The 18,898-nt window shown below is 48.9% G+C and overlaps 1 protein-coding gene across 7 annotated transcripts in view; it reads right to left on the minus strand.

Annotated features, from left to right (window-relative positions):
• Window positions 1-18,898, minus strand: part of sin3b (SIN3 transcription regulator family member B) — a 55,783-nt gene that overhangs the window by 11,528 nt on the left and 25,357 nt on the right. For 4 of the 7 annotated variants that reach the window (XR_005945115.1, XR_005945114.1, XR_005945116.1 and 1 more), the window contains exons 10-20: window positions 18,585-18,795; window positions 14,511-14,627; window positions 13,907-14,145; window positions 13,026-13,209; window positions 11,824-12,418; window positions 11,344-11,513; window positions 7,092-7,265; window positions 6,023-6,115; window positions 5,571-5,665; window positions 5,136-5,340; window positions 2,408-3,070 (exon numbers count right to left, since the gene is read on the minus strand). Coding sequence is in view for 3 of the 7 variants with exons in the window: in XM_041204245.1 (XP_041060179.1) it covers window positions 2,840-3,070; window positions 5,136-5,340; window positions 5,571-5,665; window positions 6,023-6,115; window positions 7,092-7,265; window positions 11,344-11,513; window positions 11,824-12,418; window positions 13,026-13,209; window positions 13,907-14,145; window positions 14,511-14,627; window positions 18,585-18,795 (2,314 nt within the window). In the remaining 4 variants the exon portion in view is untranslated. Of the gene's footprint in view, window positions 1-288; window positions 3,071-5,135; window positions 5,341-5,570; window positions 5,666-6,022; window positions 6,116-7,091; window positions 7,266-11,343; window positions 11,514-11,823; window positions 12,419-13,025; window positions 13,210-13,906; window positions 14,146-14,510; window positions 14,628-18,584; window positions 18,796-18,898 lie in introns of those variants that run through there. The other 3 variants (XM_041204245.1, XM_041204244.1, XM_041204243.1) reach the window with 1 other exon arrangement.

Below are 18,898 nucleotides of genomic sequence, written 5' to 3' on the forward strand. Positions count from 1 at the left end.
AACTGAACATGCCACTTAGTGCATCTTAACATTTTTATTTTAAAAAGCATCGTCAAAATGCTTGCTAAAGACATTATGTATAACTCTCCCTCCCAGCCCCTTATTAATAAGTCAGGTTACAGCTAAGGTGCTGTAAATGCCCCTCCACGGGGGGCACACATTGACAGGAGTTCCCCTGGCTTTGTGCTAATGTCCGTGATTGGTTGTGTGGCGGAGACCCTGCAGAGTGGCTCGGGAAGCCCTGTGCCTCTGGGCTCCCCCGTCCACCCCCCCCCCCCCCTTCCCTCTCCCCTCTGCAGGCGGACAAAGTGCAACAGTGACATCGGGAGGCAAAGACTCGGTACTGCGCACACTTCCAAATCACAGCAATCCGGGGCAAGAGGCATTTTAAATACCGAGCTGCGAACGAGCAGCTTTCAATCGAGAACAGGTCCATGATCTCTCCAAAGTGCAGCCCTCCTCCTCATTGATAACTTAACCTGGCAGATACTGCAGAGTCACAAGAGTGTCCATTTCATTGAGCTGTCGGACTGGGTGGCTGTAGTGGACAATGGTACAGACTCCTTGTCTGTAACACAGAATAAACACACACACCTCCCTCCACAGATGTGGTACTGAGTTTTAGTGATCAGGGGACTCTGGGTCCCTATCCCAGCTCTGTGCTAAGTCAGCTGATCTGATTCCTGCACATCACCATCAGGGGACGCAGGAGGCATGTCAGCCAGTGTCCATAACTGGACGAGACAGTCAAACAGGAGCAGTATCAAGAGCTCAGACAGAGAGGTGACCAGCACCAACAGGTCAGCCCACACCAGGTCCACAATAAACAAAACTTTGTATGATGGAAAGCTTATTATTTGGCACCAGTTTTCTCCATTGTCCTCTATAAAGCCACTCAGTATCTCACCCAAGTGGCTATTCTTTCAGGCATTATGTTGGACAGTGGGTGCCAGGGGGATAATCCAGCATGGCAGAATTACACTCAAACCCAATTCTATCCTCAATTGACATCTGCACAAGCATCTTGCCAGTTAAGATCAGAGGATAATGAGCATAAATAGGAGCCCCCTCTGGTTGCCCCTCCTTAACTCTAATGCTGACTGAGATCAGCTAACACAGCATGAACTATGGATCTGAGAGACTTGGTTACTGACCCAGGCGTTCAGGGAGCTTCTGGTAAACTCTCCACGGCCACAAGCAATCATTCTGCATCCCACACACCTCCGCTGCTTAGCATCCTGAAACCTAAACAAGCCAAGATCATCCCTTGTTTAAAGGTGAAGAGTTTCTAAGCCTCCCGGAAAAGATGCTCCTACACACAAAACCATTTCAAAAAATTCTCCTGGGGACAGTGAAACTCCAACAAGACACCAACTTAAACTGTGATCTTTCCATAAGTGAAAGAGCCTAAAACCTGAAACCTTTCCATAATACTTACACAAAAGAATCCCCTGAATTTCAGGCAGTTAATACAAAAACGCATTTGTGTGTTTGCTTTTGCATTTCCAGACTCTCATCCAGCCATCTCACTCAGAGGGTAATGTACATTATCACTTCATACACAGCACAGCTTCAGAGAAAGTTAAACACTCAACAGGGTTCAAACAAATGTCGCTGTGAAGGTCAGAGAAACAAAAGGAGCCCTGTGAAATGAGCAGGTTCTCGACTCCCAAGAAAAACCATCTCCATTCACTGATCCTTCTCCACTGTAGTCAGAATCAGAGTCAACTTAGTCCATCTCTGAGCAAGCAGCAGTTTGAGCTCACAGCCCAGACTGAGTTTCAGTTCAGAAAGACACACTAATTACTTTGAAGTTTCAGTTGGTAGCTTTGACTCCGTTTGTATGCTCACAGACTCAACTCTCACTAACTTGGCTTCCGTACATCAAGAACAGGAATACTTTCTCAGACAGGAATACTGAATGCTGGGTATAGACTGGAACAAAGCTGCCCACCAGCTCTAACATCAGGACATCATAGCTCACAGACAGTCCCAACATTTAATAACACTCAACTGCTGCAAATTGAGAAAACAACAGGTTTCGGCAACTTGGTAACTCCTCGGGTTCATTCAAAGCTGGACTGTGTGGGTCCTGATCAGTTTGAATTGGTGTAGAGTTTGAGCTCTCAGTTGAATGCAGCCACTCCAGAGTTGACTGATGCCTCAGGCAGGTGCAGACTCCACAGTAACAGTGGCTCAGCCTCAAGTCTGACTGTCAAGGTCAATGCACAGCTTCCCGAGTTGACAGATTCACAAATCTCCCAATGTTTCTCAAAGGCTGCACCAGATATATACTACGTGTAAAAGGTGAGCTACATCTTCAAGCAATGATACCCTCTGCTTTTCTTTCAGGATGGGGGAGTGCGGGGAGAGGGGCAATGGCGAGACCACACGAGTCATCACTTACCAGTCCTACTATCCAGTGGTCCAGTTGCTTCAGTCTATCTCCTGTGCACAGAATCACACAGTGTACACATCAGCAAGCTGTGCATTACCAAAAATATCTCATGCAGTGTCACAAAGTTTGACCAATCTTTTGCAAGATGTTGGGGATGCGAATACAGCAATTGGCAGGGAAGGGGCAGGAGTGGGATGAAGAGAGAAAGAAAACGGGGTCAAGGATCACAAGTAGATTCATGTCAAATGCATTTCCTCATTGATAATACTGGCTGTGTTCAGTAGGTTGGTGCTGCAATGATCATTCTCTTATACAGGAGTCAGGCAGCTAACACAATCACCTCACCAGCCTTAAGCATCGTGTATTGACCACACGTGGGTACGCAGTACACTTGCGACTGCGGTGTGTGAGTGTGTAAGCACAAGTGCGTGCAGAAGCGTTTCATGGCGACGGAGGGAAGCGGCTGTATTGAACACGGTATCTGTTGACAGCAATGTCATGGATGGTGTCGGTTTCACAAATGGTTTTACATGGGATTAGATCCTCGACGTCTTCGCCCATCAGCCAATCCTGAACCAGCTCTCCCATCTCATCAGTCACATGGTTCTCCAGCCAACGGTTGTGCCATTCCAGAAACTGCTGGTGCTGGTATCTGGTAACTTGGCACTGCGACTGCAGGGGACAGAAGGTGGGGGGAGCGAAGGGGAGGCGGGAGAGCGAGAGAGGGAGGGAGGCGGGAGAGGGAAGGAGGCGGGAGTGCGAGGGAGAGAGGGAGGCGGGAGAGCGAGGGAGGGAGGCGGGAGAGAGGGAGGGAGGCGGGAGAGGGAGAGAGGGAGGGAGGCGGGAGAGGAAGAGAGGGAAGGAGGCGGGAGAGCGAGGGAGGGAGGCGGGAGAGAGGGAGGGAGGAGGGAGAGGGAGAGAGGGAGGGAGGCGGGAGAGGGAGAGAGGGAGGGAGGCGAGAAGGACGGAGGCAGGAGCGAGAGAGGGGGAGGCGGGAGCGAGAGAGGGGGAGGCGGGAGCGAGAGAGGGGGAGGCGGGAGCGAGAGAGGGGGAGGCGGGAGCGAGAGAGGGGGAGGCGGGAGCGAGAGAGGGGGAGGCGGGAGCGAGAGAGGGGGAGGCGGGAGCGAGAGAGGGGGAGGCGGGAGCGAGAGAGGGGGAGGCGGGAGCGAGAGAGGGGGAGGCGGGAGCGAGAGAGGGGGAGGCGGGAGCGAGAGAGGGGGAGGCGGGAGCGAGAGAGGGGGAGGCGGGAGCGAGAGAGGGGGAGGCGGGAGCGAGAGAGGGGGAGGCGGGAGCGAGAGGGGGGAGGCGGGAGCGAGAGAAGGGGAGGGGGGAGCGAGAGAGGGGGAGGCGGGAGAGGGAGAGAGGGAGGCGGGAGCAAGAGAGGGGGAGGTGGGAGCGAGGGGTGGGAGGCGGGAGCGAGAGAGGGGGAGGCGGGAGCGAGGGGTGGGAGGCGGGAGCGAGAGAGGGAGGGAGGCGGGAGAGGGAGAGAGGGGGAGGCGGGAGCGAGAGAGGGAGGGAGGCGGGAGCGAGGGGTGGGAGGCGGGAGCGAGAGAGGGGGAGGCGGGAGCGAGAGAGGGGGAGGCAGGAGCGAGAGAGGGGGAGGCGGGAGCGAGAGAGGGGGAGGCGGGAGCGAGGGGTGGGAGGCGGGAGCGAGAGAGGGGGAGGCGGGAGCGAGAGAGGGGGAGGCGGGAGCGAGAGAGGGGGAGGCGGGAGCGAGAGGGGGGAGGCGGGAGCGAGAGAGGGGAGGCGGGAGCGAGAGAGGGGGAGGCGGGAGCGAGGGTTGGGAGGTGGGAGCGAGAGAGGGAGGGAGGCGGGAGCAAGGGGTGGGAGGCGGGAGCAAGAGAGGGAGGGAGGCAGGAGCGAGAGAGGGAGGGAGGTGGGAGAGGGAGAGAGGGGGAGGCGGGAGCGAGAGAGGGGGAGGCGGGAGCGAGGGGTGGGAGGTGGGGAGGTAATATCAAGGGGAAGGTAATAAGGGAACAGGTGCAGAGACAGAGAGAAAATCAGAATAGGAGTGTCAATGTTTGTAGCATAAAGCACAGACATTCACTACCGTGTGCAACCCATTGATAAATTTCAGTAACAAATAAATGCAGGCAGTGCAGAATGTTGGAGCTGCAGATAACAGACATGCAAACACACAACTGCTCTTTGAGTTGAGCCTGTCATTACCCTGAATGGAATAAATTCCATTTCCATAAAAGGGAAATAGATGCTCCATTTTGTACACAGCTCAGTATGAACTCACCTGGGTAAAAACACTGGTTTATAAAAGAAGCCATCTGTCTGCTCGAACTGCATTGCCTCCGGTCCATTTCATGCACCTACTATCCCTGAGTAGTTTCAGCATAGCATTAGGTACAGAGTAAAGCGCCCTCTACACTGTCCCCATCAAATGCTCCCAGGGCAGGTACAGCACGGGGTTAAATATAGAGTAAAGCTCCCTCTACACTGTTCCAGATGGGTCTCAGTCCCCTAACTCAGAAGAACCCTAGTTTTTAGGGATCTATCGTTCTAACATCGCCCTGAAACAGTGGCCCGAACACCCAATCCTTTTTTTCCAGTCTGATATGTATGAAGGCAACAGAGAAGGGCGGTGGATGGGCAGGTGGTTACTAATTATTGCAGCCATGTTACAGGCATGTGGGGCAAGGTAATTCAAACTGAGTGTGTCTGCCATATTCCAATGGTTCACAATGTCTAATATCTCGGAGCGTTTGAGAGATGGAAAAGCAGTTACCTCACGAGCCCGGTGCAAGGCTCCACAACGATACATGAAATCTTCAGAGTTCATGACGTACACAAGCTTGTGAGTGTTCAGCTTAAACTTGCAGTCAATATTGTTTGAGTTCTCTACGCCTACACAGCATTGCTTGTTGTTCCTGCTCTCATTTCTCATTGACAGAAACTGCTTCTGTTGCCATTTCCGAAATTTCCGAAGATTTCTGCAAAACACAGAAGCTATGTTAACAACCGTGGAATTGTTGAACTAAACCCCTCTTTCCCTCCACATCTCCAAAGTTGCTATTTAAAGATCTAAGGACCTGAGAAATGGTGCTGTATAAAAGGTCAGATTAGTCGGGTAAAGTGGTAATGTATTATACATAAGACAGAGTTATCAGGCATAAAAGGGAAATAGATGCTCCATTTTGTACACAGCTCAGTATGAACTCACCTGGGTAAAAACACTGGTTTATAAAAGAACCCATCTGTCTGCTCGAACTGCATTGCCTCCGGGCCAGCGTACTGCTCCATATAGCTTGTTAAATTCTGCCAATGAGAAAGATGAGGGAGGAGAGTTACAATCAATGTGGCTATGCAGAGTTCCTGCTGGAACACAACTAGAGATGAACTGAAAGCAGATCACTCCAGGTGCTGGGAATCTCAAACAAGATTGATGAGTATAAATAGGACTGGTCTTTCAAAGAGTTTGCATAGGCATGATGGGTCAAATGACCTTTCTGTGCTGCATCATTAAATTATTCTTACACAAGAAAACATTCCACTGTAATAACTGAGTATTTAAATCATAGCCCTGACTCCCAGATACAGCAGTGGGACACTCAGGGATGTGAGTTCTATGCAGCCCACACAGGCAATGCACTGTGAGGCAAGGACAATTCTTACCTGCAGTTCCAAGGGGTCATCAGAAGGTGCCTCCTCCGTGTCCAATAGCTCAATCGTCATGGAAACATGTCCCTTACTCTGGATAAACATAATCTGCAGCAAAAAGTGACATGAATTTACTGAATCTCATTACACTGATTCACAACCTCTGTCATTAATCCTTTCTCATCTCATCCCCACGTCTTCATCTACGCAGCCCCATCCAGATTCACATCATTCCCCTAATCACAGCCTCCCTCTCATCATCCCCAAACCTATGCAGCAGATCATGTGACAGTTCTCACTTTGTTCTGGCCTGATCAATCTGGCTGAACGTTATCCTACCTATCAACAGTTAGCCCCAAAGCCTTTGAGCCAATTATTATTTTCCCCCTAGGTTAGTCCTTTCACTGCACCTTGTCTAGCTTTAATTGATTATGTTACCATGTGTCTCGATTCTTTGTAAAGTCTGTGGGTGCAGAAACATTAGTCACAACAACCCATCTCCGAGAGCACAAACTACCAAGATCTCATTCGCAAAACAGAATCTCAAAAAACTTCACTGCTGGCGAAGGGGAAAGAAAATGCGAATATCCTAAACAGACTGAACATGACAACACAGCTCACCAGGAGCAGACCGCCTGTATCAGCGCAGCTCACCGAGAGCAGACCATCTGTATCAGCGCAGCTCACCGGGAGCAGACCGCCTGTATCAGCGCAGCTCACCGGGAGCAGACCGCCTGTATCAGCGCAGCTCACCGGGAGCAGACCATCTGTATCAGCGCAGCTCACCGGGAGCAGACCGCCTGTATCAGCGCAGCTCACCGGGAGCAGACTGCCTGTATCAGCGCAGCTCACCGGGAGCAGACCGCCTGTATCAGCGCAGCTCACCGGGAGCAGACCACCTTTATCAGCGCAGCTCACCAGGAGCAGACCGCCTGTATCAGTGCAGCTCACCGGGAGCAGACCGCCTGTATCAGCGCAGCTCACCGGGAGCAGATCGCCTGTATCAGCGCAGCTCACCGGGAGCAGACCACCTGTATCAGTGCAGCTCAGTGGGAAAGATCACAGATTTAGTGAGCAGTCTTACCTTGAAGCAATTTTCATCTGGCATGATGCGCTCAGCCTTCAGCTGGTAGGCTGCTTCTAGGGTTGCTCTAACACACTGGGAGGGCAAACTCCCTCCAGCTGCTCCTCGCTTCCTCTCACTCAGGTAAACCTCGGTTGCCTGCACGCACACATCATCACTTACCAGATGCTGCAGCTGTGGGAGACAAGAAACCAAGATTCAAGTGTTAGTTGCAGCTCAGTGGATTCAAATCCCACTCCAGGACTTGAACAGAGTTAAAGCAGGCACTCCGTTGCAGTGTACCGAGGCAATGTTACACAATCAGAGGTGTCATTAGTTACAATTATGAGGTCTATGAGATGGTTATGTTTTGAAACTTTGTCTTTAATCTGAAATAAAGTGGCCTGTAATGAAATTTGCTTGACAACAGGTCTGGGGCAGTTAAAGGGAGGCCCAAATTGTGTAACTGATAGGGGAGGCGTATGTGTAGTGGTATTATGGCTGGACCAGTAATCCAGAGACCCAGGGTAACGCTCTGGGTACCAGGGTTCGAATCCCACCACTGTCGATGAAACCACTGTCGATGAAACCACTGTCGATGAAACCATTGCCGATGAAACCATTGTCGATTGTTGTAGGGGAGGAAATCTGCCGTCCTTACCTGGTCTGGCTTACTCTTAAATGCCCTCTAGCTAAATGGCCTAGCAAGCCATTCAGCTGTTTCAAAGCACTAAAGTCACACAAAAAGAAATGAAACCAGACAGACTGCTCGGTATCGACATAGACACCAAAATGACAATGGCAATCGCAGCCCTGTTTACCCTGCAAAGTCCTCCTTACTAACATCTGGGGGCTAGTGCCAAAATGTGGAGAACTGTCTAACATACTCATCAAGCAACAGCCTGACATAGTCATCTTCATGGAATCTATGCTCACAGATAATGTCCCATACGCAACCATCACCCATCCCGGGTATGTCCTCAACTCAGTCGACTCCGGACCCCATGAAGTCTCATGGCATCAGGTCAAACATGAGCAAGGAAGCATCCTGCTGATTACCACGTACCTCCCTCCCTCAGCTGGTGAATCAGTGCTCCTCCATGTTGAACACCACTTGGAGGAAGCACTGAGGGTGGTAAGGGCGCAGAATGTTCTCTGGGTGAGGGACTTCAATGTCCATCATAAAGAGTGGCTCGGTAGCACCACCACTGACCGAGTTGGCCAAGTCCTAAAGGACATAGCTGCTAGACTGGGAAGAGTGGAGGGCATGCCAAGAGCAGCACCAGGCATAACTAAAAATGAGGTGTCAACCTGGTGAAGCTATAATACAGGACTACTTGCACGCCAAACAACATAAGCAGCAAGTAATAGACAAGCAATCCCACAACCAATAAATCTGATCTAAACTCTGCAGTCCAGCCACATCCAGTTTTGAATAGTGTTGGACAATTAAACAACTCACTGGAGGAGGCGGCTCCATATATATCTCCATCCTCAGTGACGGGGGAGTCCAGCACATCAGTGCAAAAGATAAGCCTGAAGCATTTGCTACAATCTTCAGACATAAGTGTCGAATGGATGATCCACCTCGCCCTCCTCCAGAGGTCCCTAGCATCATAGATGCCAGCCTTCAGGTAATTCGATTCACTCCACGTGATATGAAGAAATGCTGAAGGTACTGGATAGTGTAAAGGCTATGGGCCTGACAATATTACAGCAATAGGTCTGAAGACTTGTGCTCCAGAACTTGCTGTGCCCCTAGCCAAGCTGTTCCAGTGCAGCTACAACGCTGGAATCTACCTGGGGCTCTGGTAAATTGCCCAGGTATGTCCTGTACACAAAAAGGACAAATCCAACCCAGCCAGTTACCGCCCCATCAGTCTACTCTCCATCATCAGTGAAGTAATGTAAGGGGTCATCAACAGTACTATCAAGCGGCACTTGCTTAGCAATAACCTGCTCACTGATGCCCAGTTTGGGTTCCACCAGGGCCACTCAGCTCCTGACCTCATTACAGCCTTGGTTCAAACATGGACAAAAGAGCAGAACTCCTGAAGTGAGGTGAGAGTGACTGCTCTTGACATCAAGGCCACATTTGACCGAGTTGTACTGTGCATCAGTGGTGGAGGGAGTGAATGTTTGTGGATGTGGTGCCAATCAAGCAGACTGCTTTGTTCTTCACGGTGTCAAGCTTCTTGAGGGTTGTGGAAGCTGCACTCATCCAGTCAAGTGGGGAGTATTCCATCACACTCCTGACTTGTGCCTTGTAGGTGGTGGACAGGCTTTGGGGAGTCAGGAGCTGAATTATTTATTGCAGGATTCCTGGCCTCTGACCTGGTCTTGTGGCCACAGTATTTATATGGCTTGTCCAGTTCAGTTTCTGGTCAGGGTGTTGCTAGTGGGGAGTTCAGTGATGGTAAAGCCATTGAATGTCATGGGGCCATGGTTAGATTCTCTCTTGTTGGAGATGGCCACTGCCTGGCACTTGTGTGGCACGAATGTTACTTGACACTTGTCAGCCCAAGCCTGGATATTGCATCAAGGAGCCCTAGCAAAACTGGAGTCAATGGGAATCAGAGGTAAAACTCTCCACTGGTTGGAGTCATACCAAGCACAAAGGAAAATGGTTGTGCTAGTTTGAGGTCAATCATCTCAGTTCCAGGACATCACTGCAGGAGTTCCTCAGGGTAGTGTCCTAGGCCAAACCATTTTCAGCTGCTTCATCAATGACCTTCTTTTCATCATAACATCAGAAGTGGGGATGTTCGCTGATCATTGCACAATGTTCAGCACCATTCACAACTCCTTAGATACTGAAGCAGTTCATGTCCATATGCAGTAAGACCGGGACAATATCCAGGCTTGGGCTGTCAAGTGGCAAGTAACATTCGTGCCACACAAGTGCCAGAAAATGGCCATCTCCAACAAGAGAAAATCTAACCATGATGTTCAATAGCTTTACCATCACTGAATCCCCCACTATCAACATCCTGGGGGTTACCACTGACAGAAACTGAACTGGACTAGCCATTTAAAGACTGTGGCTACAAGAACAGGTCAGAGGCCAAGAATCCTGCAACGAATAATTCACCTCCTGACTCCCCAAAGCCTGTCCACCACCATCAAGGCACAAGTCAGGAGTGTGATGGAATATTCTCCACTTGCCTGGATGAGTGCAGCTCCCACAGCACTCAGGAAGCTTGACACCATCCAGAACAAAGCAGCCGCTTGATTGGCACCACATCCACAAACATTAACTCCCTCCACCACCACCACACAGTAGCAGCAGTGTGTACCATCTACAAAATGCGCTGCAGGAATTCACCAAGGCTCCTTAGACAGCAGCTCCCAATCCCACGACTATTAGTATCTAGAAGGACAAGGGCAGCAGACAGATGGGAACACCACCACCTGGAAGTTCCCCTCCAAGTCATTCACCATCCTGACTTGGAAATATATCACTGTTCCTTCACTGTTGCTGGATCAAAATCCTGGAACTCCCTTCCTAACAGCACTGTGGGTGTACCTACACTACATGGACTGCAGTGGTTCAAGAAGACAGCTCACCACCACCTTCTCAAGGGCAACTAGGGATGGGCAATAAATGCTGGCCGGCCAGCGAAGCTCACAGCTCATGAGTGAATGAAAAAAAAACTAGGACGATGGCATGTGCATTCACAGCTATAGACAATGGTAGCTGTCGCAGCATTCAAAATAGTTAGACTCAGAGTCTCCCAAAGTCCCAGAAAGATGTTGAATGAATCAGGTTGTAAGCAGTTGTGCTGTAAACTATCCAGCTACTTCTAAGATGAAAGAGACTCAAAGTCAAAATAGCTAAATCAGCATTTCTACCACAGATCATCTGTTTCACGCTGCCGTAGGAAGAGTGCAGAGGAAGCCAATTTTGAGATCAGGTTACAGGCTTTCCTACAATTCAATGAATATCAAAGATAGATAGAAGTTTTGTGTGGTCAGCAAAGAGAAGAGGCTGCTCGGCTTTGTGAGCTACCACAGCCAGATGCAGGAGGGAGACGGTCTCTAGTCGAAGAGACCCACCCCACAGCTTGAGGCACAGTGCAGCAACAGACTTAGTTCATGATGTTCTGGACCTGTGACTCAACATCAGTGCAGTAGCCTTCATCTCACCTATACCCCCTCTCCACACTGAGGGAGCTGAAACCAGATTACATCCCAAATCTCCTACTCAGCCCCATCCCCTCAATGAGAAAGCACTAGCACTCACCTGCTAGTAGATCCTCAGAGTGGCACTCACCTGCCGTACAATGTTCTGAATCAGCTTATCAACTGTGAAGCCAATGTAGGCATGGATGGTGAACATTTCACGCAATGTATCTTCATACTGTGTAGGCTCAATGTTTCCATCCAGCAGATTCCTCACCATGTCTAGGAAGGCTGGGTAATACTCCTCCAACTCAATCTCACCTAAAGATCCAAAAATAGAAATATTTCAATATATCAACCACCTCAACGTTTGGACATACACGAGATTGGAAATAAGAGGGTTGAAGCTTTGATCCTCAATCTGTGCCAAGTTATCTGAACTCAGCCAGATGGGGCGAGGTTCAGCTGCAATGCTTCCGACAAATAGCCTGACCACATTCCCTGTGTTGGCTCACACATGATCTAACTGAATGACAGGACCATTTTGAGGGACTGAATGGCCTCCTCCTGCCAGCACTGTTGGGAGAGAAAGGGGGAAAACAGAGCAAATTTTTGGGAAACTGAATCGTACTTTGCTGTTTGAGCCTGAGTTCCACGGCGGGATCACTCGCTTTCTCTTTCCTCCCATCCTGTAATTGTTTCTCCTTCTCCTTCTCCATTTGATATTCCAGCAGCTGTTTCTCAGCCTGTCTATAAATTCGCAGCAGCCGGTAGCACAAAATCTGATGTAATCTCAGGAAAAAGTACCAATTGTTATTTACAAAGAAGAGATTGTAGACATCATCCAGGTTTTTCTGATATTCTGCCACTTGGTCACGCAGGTCCAGCCGCTCCTCAGCTAGGCTACTCTCCGGGGATGCTGCTCCTTTTTGTCCCGTGTCTGCATTGCTACTCTGACTATGCCTAGGAACACTCTCCATCTCATCGTCTGTTGAATCCTCCGACTCGCTCAGCTCACCACGCTGGGTAAAGAACAAGTCTGGCACAAAGTGGTAGATGATGCGCTTGATGTGGTCCTTGTCCTCCTTCTGAATGGTTGGCTGTCGCTTCACATGATAAATGATGAGAGATGCAGCATCTTCCATGATCTGTTTATCCTCGTAGACGAACATCAGGTGGGGCCCATTGACACCTGGGCAGCCCTCCTCAGAGTTCTGCTCTTGGCGCTAAATCAACAGGAGAGAAAGGGTTAACTTCCCAGATCTTTACATTTGGACCAGGCAGAAAAATACCGACGGTTGTAGTCTCAGGACTGACCAACTAACCCTAAACTGGGTCTAGTACCTGGCTGGCTGATTACCCTAACCAGGCCTGACTTACAGGAGAACTTATCCTAACTTGGTTATAGCTATGGAAGTCATTCCTCCAGTGGAAGACAAGCTGGAAATCGGAAATAAAAGGAGGATGTGGCCTCCCATCTTTCAGATCCTGTTACTGTTGTCGAACTCTCCCTTGCCTCTCAGACCCACCCCCTGCACAGAACATTCTTCCTGAATCAAACTTTAAAGCAGTGACAAATTAAAGATACTTCAACTAAATTATGAGAAATCATACAAGTTCCTTCAGGTGTCTGCACTGTTTCCAGGGGGTGTCAATCTTTCATTGTGGGCTGTGGTTGGGACTCTGTCCCTTGTTAATGAGACTCACCACCACAAAATTAAACAAAGGTCTGTGCTGAGAAATTCTTTTACATGCCTCCACATGCTCTGTTTACAATACCTGTCATTTAGCTGGCAAGCTGTGGGGTTTATCATTGGAAAAATGTCAGGTTACCTCATCATAAACGCTCTCGATCTCATTCAGCAGACTCTTGGAGCGGAGCGCCTTGGTGTCATTCTGCTTGAAGTTGACACCCTGGTGGTCCAGTGATTTCAGGTAGGATTTCTCGTACTGTTCCCGCCAGATCTTGTTGAACCCTTGCTGTGCCTCCCGCCACTCCTCTTCCTTGGCTTTCAATCTGCGACAGTCCAAATTTAATAAAACTACCAAATCTGTAACTTGGTTACAAACCTTTACACCGAGGACTGGGCTTTGAGGAATAAGACTCGCAAAGAACAGTTAATTCTCAACAGTGCAAGACTTTCGCTCATTGTTTGTATTGAATCACCACCAAACACCCCAGAAACACCCCACCACTGCCCCTCCATCCCACTTAAAACAGGAATGTAGTTGCTGAAATCTTTGAACATATTTCAAACTGTGCCACTCAAATGTTTCAATTGATCCTAAATAGGGCTCCTTGAGGAATAACTGGCTTCATCCACCTCAATTGCAGAGGTGGACTGGAGCACATCGACTGCTGTTAACTGCTAACCTGATGTTAGGACTTCTACTGATACTGTAACATGGAGGGCACTACAATTGCTGCCAAATAAGTGATCAGATTGAGGGGATTTCCAGCTGGGGTAATATGGATTTAAGACTTTTGTTGTGTCATAATGGAATGCAGTCCAAACTAGAGAGAGTTGGTTATCACCAAGGCAATTTAAATCGGTAAGGCCAGGGAGCTGACAGATAGTTCAGAGTGAACCAGCACAGGCAAGATGGGCCAAATGGACTCATTGTGTTCTGTAACATTCTGCAATTCTAATGTGTCCTGAAGATTTGTTTGGTGACAGAGCCCCAATGGGAAGTCTCATTACATTAAACTTCACCTTTTCAGCACCACAGGTACAGCTGTTGCTGGATTTTTCTTAAGCCCATCGATTATTTCTGGTGCTTTATCTCCATAAATACGATAGATGGCTCTGCGGTGGATGACCTCCGATGTTCCTCCCAGACAATTATCGAGACGATATTTATCCTGATCCTCCGGAGACATCCGAGTTAGTTTTTTCTGGACGCTCTCAAGCACACGGATTGTGGCAAGGTTGGTTTCCAATACAACATCAAGCTATATGTAAAGAAACAACCCAGAAGTGGATATTCAATGGTTAACCGAAGCAGAGCATCACTGCCAATGTACCCCTCTCCAAACTCAATTCCAGATGAACTGTGACAATGACACCTCCATCAAATGCAAACCAATCCCCAGGGCAATTAGGCCATATACCTTTCCTCAAATTAAATCCCAAGACAACCACTGCAACCTTCCCTAATCCTAAAACAATCCCGCTGCCTACAACCCAACCCCTCCCCTAACCCAACATCAGGTAACAAATGCTAGTTCTGGTGAAGGATCAAGTCTGAAACAATAAAAGATTTCACAGCTACTGTGACTGACTTATTGCAGCGTGTTTTGCAAAGGCAGCTCATTACCTCAAACCTCTCATCCTCACAACGATGAAGCTGCTCTTCATACGGAGTTTTCTTCGAGCTGACAAAGGTGGAATCTTCTGACCAAGAGGGGAATGAGACCCAAGTATCATTGAGAACCTAAAAAGAGAGGGTGAAACACGAGCACATCGATCAGAGGCAGAATCAATGAAGGTTGACTGGTAATTTTGGTGGGTTCAAGGATGATGGAAAAGATGGTGGAAGAAGTGAATCAAATTAGAAACAAAGGGGAACCCTTCAATCAACAAGACTTGCAGCATTCACACCCCAAGCCTGTTTGAACTGGAGAGCAGGACATGCACTGCAGTGCACCAAGGTGGGCTGGGGTGTGGGGGAGGTATAACACATGGACCATGAGCAATGGGATTTGAGATGTGCACCAGGGCAAGTGTTGTTCCACATCCACAAACTTCACTGCTACAAACACAGGAATTCAGCTTTTAACAACATGGCTTCTGCCTGGACTGTTTCAAACACCAGTCAGAATGGTGACTTAGAGAGAAATAGAACTCTGGCGATTCTCTAATTGAGAGCACTTGTTAATTAGATTGAAACATGTAGTTTCTGGGTATTAGGAACTTAAGCATTACAGAAAGGTGAAAAAAATTGGATTTCACTGTGATCTGCATAAGATTTCAAGATCCTGACCCATACAAAATGTTCCTTTTGGAAAAAAGCTCAACTCTCAAGGAAACAAGGTAAAGATGAGAAAGGAAGGAAATCTGCTGTCTTTACTTGACATGGCCTACGTGTGACTCAGGCATGTGACTCTTGAATGCCCTCTGAAATGGCCTAGCAAGTCACTCAGTTGTATCAAAGCACTACAAAGTCTCAAAAATGGAATGAAACTGGACGGACCACCTGGCATTGACTCAGGCACCGGAAATGACAACAGCAAACTTAGCCCTGTTGACCTTGCAAAGTCCTCCTTACTAACATGTGGGGGCTAGTGCCAGAATGGGGAGAGCTGTCTCGCAGAGTAGACAAGCAACAGCCTGACATAGTCATCCTCACGGAATCATATCTTACATATAATGTCTCAGACACCACCATCACCATCCCTGGGCATGTCCTGTTCCACCAGCAGGACAAACCCAACAGAGGTGATGCCATAGCGGTATACTGTCAGGAGGGAGTTGCCCTGGGAGTCCTCAACATTGACTCCGGACTCCATGAAGTCTCACGGCATCAGGTCAAGGAAACCTCCTGCTGATTACGACATACTGCCCTCCCTCACCTGATGAATCAGTGCTCCTCCATGTTGAACATCACTTGGAGCAAGCACTGAGAGTGGCAAAGGCATAGAATGTACTCTGGGTGGGGCTCTTCAATGTCCATCACCAAGAGTGGCTCAGTAGCTGGCTGAATCCTAAATGACATAGCTGCTAGATTGGGTCTGCGACAGGTGGTGAGGGAACAAGCAAAAAGGAAAAACATACTTGAGCTCATCCTCACCAACCTGCCTGCCGCAGGTGCATCTATCAATGACAATACCAGTAGGAGTGACCACCACACAGTCCTTGTGGAGACGAAGTCCGCCTTCACATTGAGGATACCCTCCATCGTTCTGTGTGGCACTACCACCATGCTAAATGGCACAGATTTCAAACAGATCTAGCAACTCATGTCTGGGCATCCATGAGGCGCCGTGGGCCATCAGCAGCAGCAGCAATGTACTCGAACACAATCTGTAACCTCAAGGCCTGGCATATCCCTCACTCTACCATTACATCCAAGCCAAAGGATCAACCCTGGTTCAATGAAGAGTGCAGGAGGGCATGTCAGGAGCAACACCAGGCATACCTAAAAATGAGGTGTCAACCCGGTGAAGCTATAACACAAGGCTACCTGCATGCCAAACAGCATAAGCAGCAAGTGATAGACAGAGCTAAGTGATCCCACAACCAAAGGACCAGATCTAAAGTCTGCAGTCCTACCACATCCTGTCATGATTGGCGGTGGACCATTAAACAAGTCACTGGAGGCGGCTCCACAAATATTCCCATCCTCAGTAATGGGGGAACCTAGCACATCATTGCTACAATCTTCAGCCAGAAATGCCGAGCAGATAATCCACCTCGGCCACCTCCGGAGGTCCCCAGCATCACCGATGCCAGTCTTCAGCTAATTCAATTCACTCCACATGATATCAAGAAATGGCTGAAGGCACTGGATACAGCAAAGGCTATGGGCCCTGACAATATTCCAGCAATAATACTAAAGACTTGTACTTCAGAACTTGCGAAGCCCTTGGCCAAGCTGTTCTAGTAAAGCTACAACACTGGCATCTACCCCGGCTATATGCAAAATTGCCCAGGCATGTCCTGTATACAAAAAGCAGGACAAATCCAATCCAGCCAATCACGCCCTATCAGTCTGCTCTCGATCATCAATAAAGTAATGGAAGAGGTCATCAACAGCGCTATCAAGCGACACTTGCTGAGCAATAACCTATTCACTGATGTCCAGTTTGGGTTCCGCATGGGCCACTCAGCTCCTGACCTCATTATAGCCTTGGTTCAAACATGGACAAAAGAGCTGAACTTCCGAGGTGAGGTGAGAGCAACTGCCATTGACATCACGGCAGCATTTGACTGAGTGTGGCATCAAGGAGCCCTCGCAAAGCTGAAGTCAATGGGAATCAGGGGGAAAAGTCTCTGCTGGTTGGAGCCATGCCTATCGCAAAGGAAGGTGGTTTTGGTTTTGGAGGTCAGTCATCTCAGCTCCAGTACATCACTACAGGAGTTCCCCAGGGTAGTGTCCTCAGCCCAACCATCTTCAGCTGCTTCATCATTGACCTTCCTTCCATCATAAGGTCAGAATTGGGCTTGTTCACTGATGATTGCACAATGTTCAACATCATGCACGACAGCTTGGCCTAAATAGCCAAGTGGTTATGGTACTGGGTTTGTAACCCTGAGATCAAGAGTTCAAATCTCACAATGGCAAACTGTGAAACATGTAACTTCATCTGAAACAGATGGAAACAGGTTTGTACTCGAAAGAGTATCATGCACGACTCCTCAGATACTGAAGCAGTCCATGTCCAAATGTAGCATGACCTGAACAATATCCAGGCTTGGGCTGACAAGTAACATTCGGCCCACACAATGCCATGCAATGACCATCTCCAACAAGAGAGAATCCAACCATCGCCCCTTGACGTTCAATGGCATTACCATCACTGAATTCCCCCACTGTCAACATCCTGGGGATTACCATTGACCAGAAACTGAACTGGAATAGCCGTATAAATACTGTGACTACAAGAGTAGGTCAGAGTCTGGGAATCCTGTGGTGAGTAACTCACCTTCTGACTCCCCAGTGCCTGACCACCATCTACAAGGCACTAGTCAGGAGTGTGATAAGATTACTCCCCACTTGACTGGGTGAGTGCAGCTCCCACAACACTCAAGAAGCCTGACACCATCCAGGACAAAGCAGCCCGCTTGACTGGCACCATATCCACAAACATTCACTGCCTCCACCACCGACGCACAGTAGCAGCAGTGTGTATTATCTACAAGATGCACTGCAGCAACTCACCAAGGCTCCTAGGCAACACCTTCCGAACCCACAACCACTACCATCTAGAAGGACAAGGGCAGCAGACACATGGCAACACCACCACCTGGAAGTTCCCCTCCAAGCATACACCATCCTCGCTTGGAAATATATCACTGCTCCTTCACTGTCGCTGGGTCAAAATCCTGGAACTCCCTCCCTAACAGCACTGTGGGTGTACCTACACCACACAGACTGCAGCGGTTGAAGAAGGCAGCTCATCACCACCTTCTCAAGGGCAACTTGGGATGGGCAATAAATGTTTGCCTCACCAGCGAAGCCCATATCCCATGAATGAATAAAAAAAAGAAAACACGAGAGAGAAGAGTCAGACCATCTTCCCGCCAGGAGAAGGGAGTTGGGAACAAGCTCCTGTAAATGACCTCACATACATCTATTATACACTCTTTATTTTAAAGTGCCTCTAGTTTCAGTAAATGAGTAAAACAATCAAATGCTTGATTTTCACAGAGTCTGAGGAATTGTTCATACCTCCTTGCAGACAGCAGTCCGCCCACTGCACTTGGGTTGCTGGTAGGTTTTGGGTAAAGCTCTGTAACTGGAGCCCAGCCGCTTACATGAGGCATAGTCAATCTCCCGGGCAATTCCATCCACAGGCCGGTCTCTTTGTAAAGGCTGTGTGAGTGAGAGTTCCCTCTGGCCCAAGAACAACTTGAAACGTGCAAAAAGCTCAGGGAACTTCCTGTTTGATTAAGTGCCAGAGAAAGGGAAAGAGGGAGAGGGCAACAGAGCAAGCGAGGGACCAAATGAGGGAGCGAACATTTGGATGGATGAGGGAAGGGGGC

Source organism: Carcharodon carcharias, chromosome 14, assembly GCF_017639515.1.
Source record: "Carcharodon carcharias isolate sCarCar2 chromosome 14, sCarCar2.pri, whole genome shotgun sequence".
In the NCBI taxonomy this organism is placed as follows: domain Eukaryota; kingdom Metazoa; phylum Chordata; class Chondrichthyes; order Lamniformes; family Lamnidae; genus Carcharodon; species Carcharodon carcharias.